Genomic DNA, 17,420 nt, shown 5'->3' on the forward strand with positions numbered 1-17,420 from the left:
CGATGGCGGACGGGAAAGGTCCAGGTATACCCGACCGCCAGGTATTTCCATCGAACGGCTTCGAACTTTAACACCCCGGTTGTTTTCCACCGAGAGTCGCGTTCGACCGCGGAAAATCCAACGGAGAGTTGCTAAAATTGCAAGCCAAAGGCAATTGACTAGTCGATCAATTCCATAAAGAATAATACGTTAAAATATTTATCTATCATTGTATCGTTTCAAATACAGCGGATTCCCCGACATTATTTCAAAAATATTCTGTTTTATTTAAAAAGCATTGGCTCTACTTCTGCCATCTCCCGTACGGAGCCGGATTTTTCCGCACGGACTGCTATAAAAACGAGATACAGACTCGCTACCGGGTCGCGATTTAAAATGCTGTTTGACATCCAAAATACCACACTTTGAAAAATTAACGAAGATGATCCAACTACCGGGGGGGAAAAAACCTTACAAGTAGCGCTTGTTCTCTCAATATTATCGCATTGAACACAAGGAAAACTTTTCCAAAATTTTTCAAACCTAGATACCACAGACACTACGTAAATAAATAATACTAAGCTTGATACACCAATCCTCAAAACCTACGGATGTTAGCTGTTTTTCATCTCGGTATATATTTACGAGACACTTGCGTTCACTGTTCAAAAGCATTTTTGAACACTTTCTTACGTGAATGCATAGTTCTGCTAATAATTTCGCATTTTTCGAAAAGACGTGTGCGTTAAACGCGGGAGCACGACCCCTCTAATTCTCGGCAGAAATGCCGGCGCGCCATTCTCGAATCACCGCCGCAACAGGGTAGCGATGTATCTTTCATGTTCCAGGGAGGAAGAGGGACAGTCGCCGCGGCGGTGAAACCGATTCAAAGTTTTCAAGAACAGCGAACAAAGTTTGCGAAAGTATGCAGGGACGACGATACACAGATACCCGGGAGAGGGTGAAAGAGAGACAGAGGCTGCTGGATTACTTTCCCGGACCGATTGAAGGAATCCACTCGCGCAATTAAACGCTACGACCCCCGCGAGTTTGCGAATTAGTACGATTTCCACTGACGGAATAGTCGAGTTTTCCAAAACATTCGGTTTCTCGTTTTCTCAAATTTACGAGTAGAAAAATGAAACCGCGATCGACAAGGAGGATCGAGCGTCCGGTGGGGATGATCTAGGGGGCGCGAGGCGGCGTGAGAAAAAGCGCGTACGCGCGCGCAAATGGAGGCTCGCGTAACGGAGCCCGTCCACGTGGGGGGAGGGAGCACGAGAGAGCGAGTCGGACGAAAGAGAGACATCGGGAGATACATTTATGAATTGCCCCATTCACGGAATGCGAATTCTCGCTCGGGAAACTTTAGGGGTCAACGGGTCGGGAACTGTTAGGTAGTTTCTCCCGTTCCACGTACATGCGCTCTCCCTGTTTCTCTCCGTCTCCGTCGCGCCCGCACGTAGACCGATACAGAGAGACCGCGTCGATATATCGACACTCTTTCGAAACTTCCGGCGGGCTGGCTCCCCGCATTAACTCCCTTGGCCGTATTAAACAGGCGAGTTAAGAACTCGATTTTCGACCGGAACTTCGCCCGTCGGGGAATCCATCGTCGGGAGGCGGCGAGCACCGCGAATGCACTCGCGTGGGATGGCGCAAGTTTATCGCGAACGATCTTTCGGTAGTCGCGACGACGATAAGGAGTGGCGGGGGGGGATAATCGTCGTTCAGAAGTCGCAGACTGCGACTGAGCTGCGGGAGAGGGAGGGCGAACCAACGAGGAGAGCATTATTCACTTTGCGGGAGTCGCTTCTCTGCGGGCGTAATAATTTTCTTTTTTATGAATGAACGTTCCACGTTCTATCGTTCCGTCGCGTAGCGGACGTTCCTCCTCGTCGACGCTGAGGGGGGGCCCCGCGAACGTCACGGAAAATCGTGTATCGTGCACCGATTGTACCGTTCTAATTATAAATAATAAAACTTAACCATTTGCATTCGTGTTTGTCGACGTATGGACAGGAACGGGGAACGATTCGATCGGCGTTGTCCGCCGCGAGATCGCGAAATCGCGCGGAACCGAACAAAGCGGATGAGTCACTCGTTAATTCCGCCTTGTCCCGCCCCGGCGACTGTACTCCGTTACTCCGGGACCGAGGCGGAGAACAATGTCCCCTCGAACGAAGGGGTTCGGATTAACTCCTCGAGTACAACGGAGTAATCTGTCGGTCCTGTTGATCGAATTTGGGAGCAAAGAACATCTCCGAAGCGATAAGGATTCATCCATTAACCTTATGGCTCTGGAAAGTTCGGACGGAGCTGGGACAACACGGACCTAACTAGAAACCGAACTCCGTCCGTTCGAATCTCACGAATGAATCGTTTCGTGTTGTTTTCATTCGTCATCCGTTACTAATTTCTGGTTGCAACGAAATCCTACGAAACCAGGTACAACGTGACGTCATCGATGGGAGAGTGACTCATGTACCTTGCACCCAGCTTTTAAGTTCTATTTAGAAATCATCCTATCGTTGTTTCGAAATTGTTTTTATTATTTTTATTTTGTCTCCAAAAATGTTTCGATGGATTTTTATGCTGGGAACGAGTAGGCCTGGCAGGTTATAGGTCGGCTATCCATCAGAAAATCGTTCATTCAAGAATTGTCTGTCGGCTGGTGCACCGTCATGCATAAACTGCACGCGTCGTATCATTGGCGGACGAGAAGAATGCACGCGAGGAATACACTCGGTTCGAATGATTCTGTCTATACAAGCACAGGTGCACGGAAGCAAAAGGCTTCCGAGTTCCGACTGGTTTAATCAGATTGGTGACGCGTATTCTACCAATCGTGCATCTGCGATAGTATGGACAGAATCATTAGAACCGAGCCCGTGCCCCCACAGAGGCATTATTCTCGGCTAATGATGCATCTAATGGAACTTCTTCCAATGATTCATGCGATAAAACGGTCAAGAAATTTGCATGGGGTTGACTGGTTAGTTGACAATCATCGAACATTCTGCACGTATAGTTCGGTAGAGTCGGATAAAGTACGAGTTCGTACGAGTCTTTAAAATTGAAGTTGGTGTTACGACTTAACTGAAAATTAATATTAGCCTTATTGCCCTAATGTGACCTGGGTCGTTAAGAAGCAACCGCTGTCCAACTGTAAAGGGTGGAAATTATTTCCCGAAGCGGTTCAGGCGCCGTAAGTACTGTTCGAACAAAAGCGTTTGACCGCAGGTAGCCCGTAATCGAGAACGCGAAACAGGCAGATTCTAGGAACCATCAAAGGTTTATTTCCCGTGACTCGTAGGAATCTCTGATCCTGTTGTTATAACTCCGGTCTCGTTTGCATTCGTCGCACGATCGCTGATTACGACAATAGGACCGTGGGACACCTGCGACTGCCGCGCAAGGTGAGCTCGTACGGACGTGTATTGTAATTTTTTTCTAAGCGACTTGGCCCAGGTCAAAAACACCTTTTATTCGGCCGTCGGTCCTCGACGACAAGTTAATCCTCACCGTTCCCCTACCACCGCCCGGCATACGCTCGTAAAACGAAACAAAGAAAGCGAACCGTACTCGACCGAATGATTTAAGAGCTCCATGGAATTATTAATTGTACCCCGGGTCCCCGGGCGCAAAACACTATAAAACCTACGCGTAATCGTACACCATAGAACCCCACGCGAGCCATTATACGTTCTATTAGCTTTTAGTTGGCGTCTTTTCCACCCTATCTGACGAATCATATTATTACACTCTTCTACCGATTACCTTCATACCTGGTAACCATTTTGCGACACGGTATTCGGCCGCATCTCGGGGAAATTTGTTGATCGAGGCTTTGTTAAGAAGTTTAAATAATTGAAAATAATGTTTTTAGTTACTCGAATTTTTTTCTCGAAAGTGCGTAGCATTACGGGGGTATGTCTAATGACCAAAAGTGATCGTAATTAACCACTTTAACTAAAAATAATTTTTTTAGAACGATTTGAAACTTTTCAATTTTGTCGAAAAATTGGGGCACCTATTCGAATTTTTTTCTCGAAAGTGCGTAGGATTACGAGGGTATGTCTAATGACCAAAAATGATTGTTATTGATCCCTGCAATCGAAAATAATTTTTCCAGAACGATTTGAAAAAATTTTTTCTCGCCGAAATTTTCAGCATCTACTGGAATTTTTTCCTCGAAAATGCGTAAGATTTCGGTTGTATGTCTATTGACCAAAAATGATTGTTATTAACCCCCTTAACTAAAAATAATTTTTTTAGAACGATTTGAAACTTTTCAATTTCGTCGAAAAATTTAGGCACCTTTTCGAATTTTTTTCTCGAAAGTGCATAGGATTACGGGGGTATGTCTATTGACCAAAAGTGATTGTTATTGACCCTCTTAACTAAAAATAATTTTTTTAGAACGATTTGAAACTTTTCAATTTCGTTGAAAAATTGAGGCACCTTTTCGAATTTTTTTCTCGAAAGTGCATAGGATTACGGGGGTATGTCTATTGACCAAAAGTGATTGCAATTGACCCCTGTAACTAAAAATAATTTTTTTAGACCGATTTGAAATATTTTAATTTCACCGAAAAATTTTCCAGAGTTTATGGCAATCAAATTGGGCCACGAAAGTTCATAAGGTATAAAGTTCACTCGTATACCTCGTCTGTAGTGTGAACTGCTATCCTATGCATGCAGCTATTCGCAGTTTGCCGTTTTACAGACAGAACGTTACACATTAATAACTTTTTGACGAAGCCTCGATCAACAAATTTGTATTTTTGATTTTACCTCTAGAATTTCCGATTAAAATTTTTCCCTAGCTCCAGATCTTTTAGTAACAATTAGTCAAGTATTATATTTTCGTTGAGGAAAGTTCCCAAACCCGTAGACTAATTTGTTGGCGGAGCAAACAGTTCGTATAATCGGTGTAGCATCGTATTTCTGTTACGTCGAGTTCGCGATTACGCGATCGACTAAGCTTTATTGGTATTTTTATTCGCGTGTACCACGGATATATCAAACGAACGGGGGACGGTAACGTCGGTTGGCATCGGGGGTAGCTAAAATCGCCATTAACGTTCTGAAATCCCCGGGACGAACGGAAAGCCGTGGAACCGCGTCTCGTCGTAAATAAGAAAGTCTCTGTTGCTCGTTCCCTCGTTCCGGCTCGCAAATGAGTCCGAACAGGATCGTTGAACGTTTCGCGCCGGGGGACGATTGCGAAGTTGGCGCCAACTTCTACGGGCTTCGGAGACGCGCGTATACGCGACGGAGGGCGTTTTTCGCTAACGAGTGGTGTCGTAACGCGTAACTTCACGGAATCGAACGCGAATAATCGCGAGATAAAGTTGGAGGGAACGATTCCAACCGTCCCTGACCCGATTTCGAAATTGGCCCTTAATCCTCGAACGTACGGAGGGGAAAAAATTGTGGAAACACCGAATCTTCTCTTCAACCCTTCGTGCAACATTCACCCCCTTTTATAAATATGTTCGAACATGGAATATAAAAATGGTTCTCGAGTCGATTCTGCTCTCGAGGAGCCTGGAGAACTTTCTTCATTATTTTTACGCGAAACAGAAAGCAACCCCTGCCGAAAGTTACGGCCGTTTATTGAGGGGCGCGGTGGTCGTGCGCCGGCCAACTAGGTTTTATAGCCGGCGAGACGGTGGAAAAATTGAAAAATGTTCCGGGGGACTTTCCCGAACGCTAACGACGGACAGACTACTTTTAACGCGACTTGACCCGGCCTCCCCGAACCGGGAGGAGCGTCGTAAAACCCCGGGGCTCGATAATAAGGCGCAGGAAGGGCTCGGTAATCCGTGCTCGGATAAACCGATAGTCGATTTCGTCCAGCTAATCCTGCGGCTGTTTCTCGGAAAACTGCAAGTTAAGGCTGCACGAGGACGGTATTCGTCATTCCTGCGGCGGTAAATAACAACCGTTCCCGTAAGACGACCGTTGCCTGGCCCCGGTTGTTCACCGAACTGTTCAACAATCGCGCTTGTTAATCCTCCGTGACGTTCCAATTAGCACCCTCGTTAATAATCGTGATTCGCGTTGTCCATTCGTTGCGCCGGTTTGATCGACTACCAAAATTCTACGCGTTTACGATCCTTTCGATCGTTCGTCTATCGCAAAATATTGCACGCGCAACGGGGTAATCTCCGTAGCGAGCACGCTTGAAATGTTTTACGCGTAACCTGTTAATCAGGAATCTCTTACGGGCGTAGGTAACCTGATTTAACTTTATTTCTTGCAGGTATATGGGATCGATTTGATACGTTGCGGTGCCATGCTTTGTGAATGGCACTTGCTGGAAACATTCAAGTCGCCACCGTACAATGGAAACCGCGAGAAGGCGCCCGGTACTAATTAATTAGACGCTGATAGATACGGTAAAATATTTATCCATTAACCCAATCCCATCACGTGTCGTCCTAGCTCGTTACCTCTCGCGGTTTCCATTGAACGAGGGTAAATGAAACGTTTCGAACGGCAAGGCTCGTTGGCAAAGAGGAACAGACGATACCGCGTTATCAAGATCGTCGAAAGGAAATTTTAATTATTGGGAAATGTTATACGAATATTAAACTATTCGAAGAATGCGAGCCACGGTAGCCGCGTGACGGTGGTATGAGCGCGAGCGGCCGATCCTCCGTCGAACGTCGCAAAATTAATCCAGGCCGTTTTCTCCGGTCTCATCCGGCGCGCGTGTCTTTTTCGCGGAACGATCGCGACCGTTAAGTCGGGAGACGGCGAACGTCACGTAGCGCGAACGCACGCACGCACGCAGGCACGCACGCGCACATGCGCGCACGCAGCCAGTCGGCGTGTAAAATCGCGCGCGCGTGTGGCGGCGCGATCGTCGCCGTTCTCTGTCTTACGGCGGTAGGCTGGTCGGTCGGTTTCGCTCGCGCACATCCTTCCGCGAAAGGCCGAGCCGCGAGGGAAGCAGGTGAAAATTAATTGTACGGGTTACCGGCTCGAAGCGACGAAGGAGCACACGGCCTGGCATCGTCTCGTCGGTGCGCGACGCGCAAAGTGCGCCTCGCCGCGTACCGGAGGACGTGTCGATCGATTTTGCCCCCTCCCCCCGTACGCCTCTCCACTCCTCACTCCTTTCTCTTTCGCGCCTTCGTCCTTTCCCCTTTGCGCGACTCTCCGTTCGTTAATCGGCCGCCGTGCGGTCCGACCACGTCTCTCTCCGAGCACCGATATCGAGATCGATAAGGTGTATCCGGTGACGTCCGAGCCCCCCCCCGCGCAGCCCCCCTTCGTCCCTCCTCCACCGACGCCTCACCTGTATCGTCTCGATCTCTCGCGCGCGCGCGCTCGAAATATTTTCGTAACGCCGCTCTTCTCTCGATAACGGGCAACCCGGCGTCTTTCGCATATACCAGCGGATTTATCGATAAACCGTCCGTTATGCGAGCGCGCGCGCGCGCGCTTACGCGTACGTACTACTTTTTCCACAGAGATTCCGATTCTGTTTTCGCCGATGACGGGCAACGACGATGCGCGGCCGCTTTTCTCTTCGCTTTCCCCGCTCGTCATCGACTCGCTCGTCTTCGATCGATTCCTTTCCCAGCGTCACCGTCGACGCCGAATCGATTCTCGCGCTTCACGGTAACGGGCTCGTTACATAAAACGCGAGAACGCCTACTCCCCTCGCGTCGCTTCTCGGCCATCGGCGGACTCCCCCTTTAAACCGTTCGGTTGCAAACCGAGAGCCCGATATATTTCGGGGCACGATTATTTCTGGAACGAGCGAAAAATCCGCAGCATTCGAGGCATTCGTTCGCGTCCCGTGGGCCGCGACGCAGGTAATACAACCGTCGTCGTCGCGGTCCTCGTTGGTCGTTTCCGAGGCAAAGTGGGACTCGGTAGAAGGCCAAAGGCTGCGGCGTTCGTTCGCTCGCTCTCTCGCTCGCGATAATTATCGGATCAGGGTAGGGCGACCCGTTCGTTCGGCCGCGAAAAAGAAATCGACGTAGGTGCCGGTTCGCAATGGTTGTCCGCGCGTATTTACGACGGTAAATACGGCGCTGCCGCCGCCCAGCGGCCTGGTAAATTTATCCGCGAATTACCGCGGTGTTCCTTAGTCCGTAACTCCCGTTCGCCCGCCGTTCGCGTACGGATTTTAGGCCGTGCTCATAAATCCGGCTCTCCCCCTTGGGGCCGCGCGACTGCACGGGGGTAGGAGGGGTCGGATTTAAGGGTTTTGCCGCGGGTTCCGCCGCCCGCCCCCGTCTACCCGCTACCGCCTCTATATATTTCAGAGGAAGAGCGAACAGAGCTTGGAAAAAGCGCCGAGCCCCGGAGAGAGATCCCGGAGTCGCGGGGAAATTAAACGAGCGTGTTCGGTGCGCGCGAAAAAATCGCGTCGCTCGTAAATTTCGACGACGACCGACTCTCCTTCCTGCGCCTGCCCCCTCCGTTTTCTTTCTCTTTTTCTCTGGAACGTCGCCGTCGTACGCGCCGTCGACCGGAAACTCGGACACGGACGCGCCAACTACGAAGCGCGATCGCGAGAAACTTTTCGACGCGTCGCCGGTGGGGGGAAAATATTACTGTATGCCTCGGTGTCACCTTGGTTAAGGACGAAGAACACCGGTAGCATCGGGGGGGTAGACGACGTCGTCGTCGTCGACGGTTAAGAGAGCGGCCGAGAGGGTCGAGGACCGAAGAGGGGTTTTAGTGGATAAGGGCGCGGAGGGGTAAAGAACGAGAGAAACGCGCGCGGTTCGACAGCGCGACGGAAGACTGAGGGACGAAAGGAAGAGGACGAGGGCAGCGGCGGGGAGGGGGGTCAGGAAGGGACGATAGGTAGCGTAGAAGAGCGAGTATAGGCAAGACGAGGCAAAAGCAAGACGCGCAGCGCGGCATGGCAAAGCATGGCATGGCATGGCAAGGCGAGGCGCAAGCTGGGCTTCGACGCGGCGGAAGAGAGAGCCGAATGGCGCGGTGCCGCGCGACGAGGGGAAGATCGGGCGGGGAGGGTCGCGGCGGGGCAGCAAAGTAGGGGGGGGAGGGGCGAGAGAAGACGGCGTCGCGAGTCCGCGGAAAGCCGGCGGCGACCACCGCCGCAGTTGAGCGTCGCGATTCGTCGCGAGAGCATCGTGCGTTGGTAGTTCGCGCCCCGCCGTGTAATACCGTGCACACACAACGGAACAGTTAGCTACGAAGCGTAGAACCGGGCGGGTCAACTGATCGGCGATCAGGTTCGACGGTCGAGAGGGAAGCGAACGACGCGCCCCCGAAAACCAGTAAACGCGAAGCCAGCGACGAACGACGCGCACACACACCGGCGGTTCAGTCGAGGTCGATCCACCGTCAGGTGAGGATCGCCGGTGTCACGGTCCGTCTGGTCTGTCCTCTGTGCTGGGATTAATCGGCGATATCGTTATTTATAGAAACCGCGCGCGCCACTAGTACACGTTTACCATATACACGCTGTACGCGCCCACGGAGACCGGTAGTCGGTTCTCGTTTGTCGTTTGTCGGTTCTTTTTTTTTCTCAGTGAGGAAATCGAAGTGAAGACACGGTGAATAATTGATCAGTGGTGTCCGGTCGTGGTTTCTCTGCATTTTGCGTGTGCCAGCCGAGAAAGCCGCAATTACAACGTATTGGTCGTTGTTCCGGTGAAATGAAACAGGAAACCGAACGATTCGATACTCTGGATTTTTCGTGAATTTGGAGTCGGTGTTTCCGCGGCTGTACAATCTCTTCGCGTGGAAGAGGAAATAGAAGAAAAGAGATATTTCGTCGATCGCTGTAAATTTTGACGGTGTTTTCGCGGAATTGGTGCGCGACGACGGGTGCTCGCGTTTGTCCTTGACGCCCGTCCTTTCGTCGAGCCGTTGTTGCATCGAGACCGTGTGTGCTTTTTTTTTCTTTCGGTCTGGCAGCAGCGTCTCTTTCTCGCACGAACGGTGATAATCTCCGTCGCTGGCTCGAGACCTCCGAACACACGCAGCGAACGAGCAAGAAGAGGACACGCTCGCGTTGCCGCGAGGAAGACGGAGAACGAACGAGCAATCATCGAGAGGGCTCGTGGACAGACCCAGAAGAGCGAAACGCAACGAAACGGCGAACCGCGCGAATAACGCGACGGCGAAAACTGATCTGACTCGGAGCCGGTGCGCGACCTCTCTCCCGAGCGTGTGTGCCTAGCCCCGTCTTTGTTTCTCTCGATTCCATCTTTCTCGCCGTCTCGTTCCTACCCAGTCGCCGCTATTCCTCGTGGTACAGCAATAATATCGTTTCCCGCGCGGACTGCGGATTGGCTGATGTGCCCGCGAACGAAGAGCAGAGCAGCGAAGCAACGTGCCCCGTTTTACTCGCGCTAGCGCCGAGGACGCGTTCAGCGGAGAGGAGCGACAGAGAGGAAGGAGGTTCGACGGTGCGCGTCGACCGGAGAAGCGTGGCGAACAGAGAGAGAAATAGACCCAAGGAGGGGGGAGGACGGCAGACGAGGACGAGGAGGGGAACCGCCCGACCGAGTTGTTTCATTCATAAAAAAGTTCTTTATTACTCTCTGTGAGCGCATGTGCTATTCCACGGAGGAGGACCTCCCCCGACCGGCGTAACCACGTTTACACACGGTATTATTTACTACTGCGCGAGATACGAATCGCTGCCACACGCCGTGGCAACGGTACGGCGTACGGATCTCTGCCGCCTCGTGTTACCGTTGCCATTCGTCGTCGTCGATCGACGCTGTGGCCACCGTTGCTGTTCCAACCGACGCCTAATTGGGACAACCTTCTTATCGACGTTCATCGAATCGGACAACGTTCGCAGAAGGAACGCCGAGCGGCTCGTCGCGCTTCGAGGTTCGACCTCTTTCGTTCCTCTTTCTTTATCGAGCACGTCGTGCGTGCGTTGTCCCCCCGACGTCTCGCGGACGAGCAATTGGAATTCCTCGCGTGTCCACACGCAGGCCCGATATAGTCGGATGGCGCGATCTGGAACGTGAACGTCGATCGATCGCCTTCTCGCGCGCGTCACAAGACCGCTCGAGGCACGGTGACGCTTCGCGACACCGCGACGGTTCGGGAACGAAGAAACGAGAGGAAGATAACCACGAACGAAGACGCGGACGGAAAAAAACCGTTGGGGAAAAAAAAGAATCGATCTCTATCGAGATACGTGTGCGTGTCCGTTAGGGAAAACCCACTACACGTAACACGTTTTAGCAAAAACCGTTCAACCTGGATCTAAGGACGACGAATCTGGACGTTTACGTCGACGACCCTGATCATCATCGGGTGTTGGACGGTCGCGACAAGTCGCGCACCAGGGATCGAAAGATCGTCAAGATAGATCCGAAGGCGATCGACGAAGGCATCGCGACGACGGAGGACGGCGGTTACGAGGATCGTTTGCGGGAAGGCGCTAAAGAGAGTCGTCTCGCCGCGATGAGGGGCGAGTCGGCGCGACCCGGAAAGCGCCCTTTAAGGGCGCTATCCGCATCCGAGAAGATGGACGCGATACAGAGGGTTCACGAGGGCGAGAGCAAGGCGTCGGTGGCCCGCGACATCGGTGTGCCCGAGTCGACGTTACGCGGCTGGTGCAAGTCGGAGCAGAAGATCCGCGGCATGGCGAGGAATTCCTCGACGCCTGACAGCGAGGCACACTCGCCTGCCTCGTCGTCCGGCGCGAACGTCACGGGCGCTGGCAACTTGGCCGGCGGTTCGGCGAATCTCTCCAGCGAGGACGAGGGTCCTTGCGCGAAGAAAGTGAAAATAGATCAGCAGACGTCGGTGACGGGCGCCGGCACGTCGTTCGTCGGTGACATTTGCACGGATTCGGACGGGAAGCAGGACAGCAAGCAACCGAAGATCGATTACGTGGGCTTGATGACCAGCATGGCGGGCATGAGACCCGAGAATAGTTCGCTGCTGCTGCAACAGCTGGGCCTGCTGTCGGGCGCCACCGGTACGTTGGCCAAGAATCTGTTGAGCATGTCGCCGGCGCTGTCGCACGGCAGCGCCGTCGGTCTCGTGGAGAACGGTCTCCAGTACACGAAGAGCAGCACCGGGAACCCGTGTCTCTCGAACGCCGTGAACAGCTTGAACGGGTCCAGCAACAAGAGGCACAGCATCTCCGCGATCGCGCCCGCACAGATGGACTCTGTCGTCGCCAAGTCCTGCACGAGGAAGAATCTACCACCTGCCGCGGAGGCGCCCTCGACGCCGGTGCCGGCGTCGCCGAGGAAGACCAACGAGAACAACAGCATTCAACGGTCGTCGAAACCGAAAAAGGATGGGAACGTGAGCGGCGTCGGCGGGAACAGCAACAAAAAGGTGGACGAGGCGCTGTGGCTGTGGCTGACGCAGCAACAACAGCTGCTCGGGCAGCAGTCGGCGAGCTTCAATCCGAGCATCAATCAGCAAGACGGTTCGTGGTTCTGGAAGTGGTACAAGCAGTGCAGCTTCCCGCTGATAACGCCGACGCCGACGCAGCTTACGCCCAGCCCCGTCGCCAAGAAATCGCCGAGCAAAGCGAGGGCCATGCTCGACAACGTGTTGTGCAACAACAACAACAACGAGAACGTGAAACGCAGCTTGAACATGGAGATGGCGGAGGACGAGGACGTCGAGACGTCGTCCGGTGACGTACCGACCAGCACCGAGGAGGCGATCGAGCACGGCGAGAAGTTCTTCAAGTGGTTGGACAAATGCTCGGACCCGGCGGTCACGAGGCTCCAGATTATACAGTTCAAATACCTATTGGACAATCTGAAAGCGTGTAGAAAGAAGTCGTCGTCTAGCGCGAAACAAAGCAGAAAGTAGGCGAGAGAAGCTCTGTGATGCTAAATATATATCTTAGAAAGAGTGTGGTTAAGCGCGGCAAACGACGAGACAGCAGATTGAAAAAGAATACGGTACAACGCGGGAAAGAGAAGATCGAGCCTATCGTCTTCTTCTTCCCGTAACGACGTGACACACACGGTCGATCTCCTTTCGACGGATTCGTCGTCTACGTAGTCGAAACGATTTCCTTTTCATTTTTCTTTTTGCCTCGTTCTTTTTCGGTTTGTTTCTCGATCCCCCCCCCCCCGAAGGATTCGCACGCCTCGTATTCGTCCGCGCGCGTGCGTGCACGAGTGAGAGATAACGCGAACAGGGAACTGTTGTGCCGTGCCCCCCAACTCCGAGAGAACCCCCCTTCGATTCTTACGTATCGCGATTATAAAAGATCAACGCAACGATCGTTCTACACATATTTCTCTTCCCTCAGTTACCTTAAAGAGTCGGGCCGAATCAAAAATAAAGGATCGTCACGATCTTTTGTTTATCGAAACTTTGTACATAAGAGGATATACCAAATTCGTGAATGGACTGTTGTAATTATGATTAAAAGTTAAGGTGTCCGTAGAAGAGGTATTATTATATCACTTTATCATTCGTTAGTTTTAAGGTGCGCGCGCGAAACTTCCTCGCGACCAATCGAGAATATAAAACGGATATGGATCCATCGACCGGTAAATGAAATGAATAAAAGAAACGTTTTCAGACATTTTTCTCTCTCGAAAACTAATATATACGGTTCGTCGTAACCGACGCGACACCCGGTGCGTATGGATGTCGGTAGTCGAGATCCGCGATACCCACGTTGTTCACGGTCGGGATTCCTTTTGTTTAAAACTATTTAGTTTGCGTGTACGATTTTAATTATCGCGCGAGTATATTTAAAATGGCTTCACGATGTTTATTGTGGACTGGCGCTTTTTCCCAAACAGTTCTACCTCTCGTGTTCTGTTGACGAGTTATTTACGTATGGTAAATAAAGTAAGGTTAAACGAGCGTTTGTGCGTATGTGAGTGTGTGCACGCGACTCGCGCGAAACTAAATGGTCCAAACGAAGAACAAAAAAAAAAAAAAAAATTTGATAACGACGAGGCGCGATGTTTGTTATATCGATGAGAAATTATATATATATATACATATATATATATAATATTATATATATTTAAGGACCTTCGTCGCTTAGCTTTACGAAATAAGACGTTATTCGATGAATGATACGTTCGACTACTTACCATGCTGAGTGCTTTGTCCAGCGGCACGTACTCGATATAGTCGCTGACGAATTTTCCGCACCCCTGCCACGTGTACAGTTCCGGATATGGCAGCGTACTTGGTCTGATAGTCGTAGATACGAATTTCTGCACACAAGAAAACGATTCAACCGTAAAGACACTCTTTCACATCTCGCGATTCGTTTCTCCTCCCTCCCTTATTCTTTAACGGTGCTTTGCTACGGTAAGATTTACCCCCCTCGTGATCACCTCTCTCTCTCTTTTCTCTTGAATATTTATTTATATCTTTTTTTTTTTTACATCTCACGTTGCATCGTCGCGAAACGAGTCCGTTTACCAGTTGAGAATCTAATCGTCGTCCCGTCGCAGATGTTTTCGTACGAAAATCAGAACACTCTTGACCCCTTTATTCATTGTTTTTTTTTTTTTCTTTTTTTTAAACGAAACATTGACTCGTAAAACGGTCGTTCCTATCGTGTTCGAATGTACCTCGACGGGGGTAACTAAATCTTACGGTCGGCGAAGCGGTATTTATAACGAACAAAAACAAAAGAAACACACAACAGGAAACCAAAGTGAAGAAAGTGCTGTCGAGTGTTTGACAGTGCGTGTAAATAAGACTGTGACCGTGCACTTGCACGCGAAGTGCATACCATGTATTGTAGAACGTTTGAAGCATGTACGAATAAATGTATAGCGAAGTTTATTTTTATTATTTAGATCGTAGAAGAGAAGGTTCGAGTGTATTAGAAAGATTCCTATTACGCAGTTATATTTCCATTAGTTAAATTAAATCGAAGAGAAAGAAAGACGAACGACGGAGACAACTTAGAATCTATTAAAGACAACATTCCTCGTTACCTTTTAAAAAAGAATACACACACACACTTTAAAAACGAACGACTCAGAAAAAATTTTTTAATGATAATATCGATATAATTTTATTTATAACACGTTTTAATTTTTATATGGAGATAAATAATATGCCTTTGTACAATCGAGTCGACAAATATTTATCAAGAGAATACACCGAAAAAATAATAAAACATGAATGTATTCGCATATTTTTTAACACTTATCCTTTTACCGAAGATGTGCGATCGAGCATCGGAGGAGTAACGAGAAATGAAACTTTTTTTCGCTAAAATAGAGGGTGTTCGGACAGGCAACCCTGGGAAAAATTTTAATGGGGGATTCTAGAGGCCAAAATAACACGAAAATCAAGAATATCAATTTGTTGATGAAGGCTTCGTTAAAAATTTATTAACGTTCAAAGTTCCGCCGGTACTGAATTTTTTTCTCGAAAATGCGCAGGATTTTGGGGGTATGTCTGTTCACCAAAAATGATTGTAATTAGCCCCTGCAACTAAAAATAATTTTTTTAGAACGATTAGAAATTTTTTAATTTTGTCGAAAATTTTCACAACTTCTCGAATTTTTTTCTCCAAAGTGGGTAGGATTTCGGGGGTATGTCTATTCACCAAAAATGATTGCAATTGACCCCCGCAACCGAATATAATTTTTCCAGTACGATTAGAAATTTTTTAATTTTATCGAAAAATTGCACACCTTCTCGAATTTTTTTCTAGAAAGTGCGTAGGTTTTTCGGGGTATATGTAACGAACAAAAATAATTGTAATTGACCCCCGCAACCGAAAATAATTTTTTTAGAACGATTTGAAATTTTTTTTTTCGTCAAAAAATTTCAGCACCTGCCCGATTTTTTTTCTCGAAACTGGACAGGATTTCGGAGGTATGTGTATTCACCAAAAATGATCGTAATTGACCCCCGCAACCGAAAATAATTTTTCTAGAACGATTTGAAATTTTTGAATTTAATTGTTAATAACTTTTTAACGAAGCCTCCATCAACAAATTGGTATTCTTGATTTTCGACTTATTTTGGCTTCTAGAATCCCCCATTAAAATTGTTCCCATGGGTGGCCGAGCACCCTGTATATACACGATGCAAAGCGATAATTTAGTCACCTTTCGAAATATCTCATTGCGGATAAAATTATTATTCGGATCAATTCTTTTCGCGGTCGATCACGGTTTCGTTTGCGTGAAGGTTACCTCGTCGATTCGATATTTAAAGAAATAAACGGAAACACGTGTTGTAATATGTGCAGAAAAGTGTGTAATTGTAAATATATCCGATGTTACGTACAAAAATTCCGATGTTCTTTTAAACCGATGACAACACTTTAAACGAGTTCAAAGTTCGCGTAGAAGTTTCTTGTACGCCATATCTAGAGCTATTCGAAAAATCAACCGGTCAAGCAAAGATGAGCAACTTCGTACGATACCGCGCGAGAAAAGGCGCCAATGATATATCTTCCCTCCAAAACTTCCCGCCAAAACTTCCGGAATATTCCCTCCAAAATTAAATGTTCGCAAACGTAGAATGAAATGAAAACATATTATTCATACTAACTTGACATTCCGGTAGAAACGCGTGTTCAAAATCGCGATCCAAATTTATTTACGTACTAATAGCATAGCTCGCGTAATGTGTGTCCGATTCGACCATCGATGACACATGAAATATAAGCCGTGTCTTCATTGGCTGAGCAGTCAAGAACGTTCGTTGCCAACGTCACTTGCATCTTACTCGTTCTCACTGTTTCCTATTCACTCTAGCTATATTCACATCGAACATTCGCAACGAATTTTCGCGATGCCTCCGATCACCGAAGACACGACGTGAAAAATAAACTAACCTTTTACACGTTCGCTCGTAATTTTCGATTCACTTACTTGCACGCCGCATTCGTTCTCGCACATCAGCAGAAGCTGCTTCCGTTTCGGGTATTTTACGTGAAATTGTCGTCGAAAGTTTTCGGCGTACCACGCGAGCACCTTCTCTTTACCGTTGACGATACAATAATCACTGGGAAGCGTTTTCAAGTAAAGATCTTTTCTCGGATCAACTTCTGGCCAACACAGTTTGATCAAACCGAGTTCTCGCTGTGTTTCTTGTACGAGTTCTTTCGTAATCCGTTCGAGACTTTTGGTATCGCTGACCGTTAATTCGTCTAACTTGCGATCTTCCTCGGCCTCCGCAAGTGTCGTTACACTTTCGTAACTTTCAAATTCACCTTCTTCGCCGTTCTCGTACATTTTCGATCGAGTACAGTTAGCCGCGAACAAGATTCGAGACCAGAAGCAGAAACTAATTCATCGATAACTTTGTTTCGTTCGGTAAATCGTCAGTATTCGTGTACTTTCATCGGAGAATGGTAAAATTTAAATCGCAAGTTTTTCAATGAACGAGTTGTTTATTGCCATGGCAATTCTGAAACGATGTATTCGTCGTAACGGTTAATAAATATATTGCTCGCAAGGCGGCAGCACGTATCGGGCACGTTCAAACGATAG

At 48.9% G+C, this 17,420-nt stretch overlaps 2 protein-coding genes across 2 annotated transcripts; one reads left to right on the top strand and one right to left on the bottom strand.

Moving 5' to 3' along the window:
• Positions 1-10,835: 10,835 nt before the first annotated feature.
• LOC122398784 (protein distal antenna-like) lies at positions 10,836-13,485 on the top strand. The gene has a single exon (XM_043398970.1). The coding sequence runs from the start codon at positions 11,413-11,415 to the stop codon at positions 12,787-12,789; it is 1,377 nt and encodes a 458-aa protein (XP_043254905.1). The 5' UTR covers positions 10,836-11,412; the 3' UTR covers positions 12,790-13,485.
• Positions 13,486-13,665: 180 nt separating this feature from the next.
• On the bottom strand, positions 13,666-17,162 carry LOC122398921 (dynein regulatory complex subunit 7-like). Its single transcript, XM_043399186.1, has 2 exons — positions 16,800-17,162; positions 13,666-14,165 (listed from the first exon to the last, which is right to left on the bottom strand). Exons 1-2 carry the CDS (start codon positions 17,160-17,162, stop codon positions 13,767-13,769), a joined length of 762 nt encoding a protein of 253 aa, XP_043255121.1. The 3' UTR covers positions 13,666-13,766.
• Positions 17,163-17,420: the final 258 nt, after the last annotated feature.

The sequence above is a fragment of the Colletes gigas genome, unplaced genomic scaffold (genome assembly GCF_013123115.1).
Source record: "Colletes gigas isolate AHSC1104 unplaced genomic scaffold, ASM1312311v1 Colletes_gigas_Sc00012, whole genome shotgun sequence".
NCBI classification, from domain to species: domain Eukaryota; kingdom Metazoa; phylum Arthropoda; class Insecta; order Hymenoptera; family Colletidae; genus Colletes; species Colletes gigas.

Bases quoted from the DNA above. Each gene is read 5' to 3' on its own strand.
- LOC122398784 (XM_043398970.1), top strand. From the start codon at position 11,413: ATGAGGGGCGAGTCGGCGCGACCCGGAAAGCGCCCTTTAAGGGCGCTA.
- LOC122398921 (XM_043399186.1), bottom strand. From the start codon at position 17,162: ATGTACGAGAACGGCGAAGAAGGTGAATTTGAAAGTTACGAAAGTGTA. The intron at 14,166-16,799 runs GTAAGTGAATCG...TCTTGTGTGCAG, and splicing joins AGAACGAATGCGGCGTGCAA to AAATTCGTATCTACGACTAT.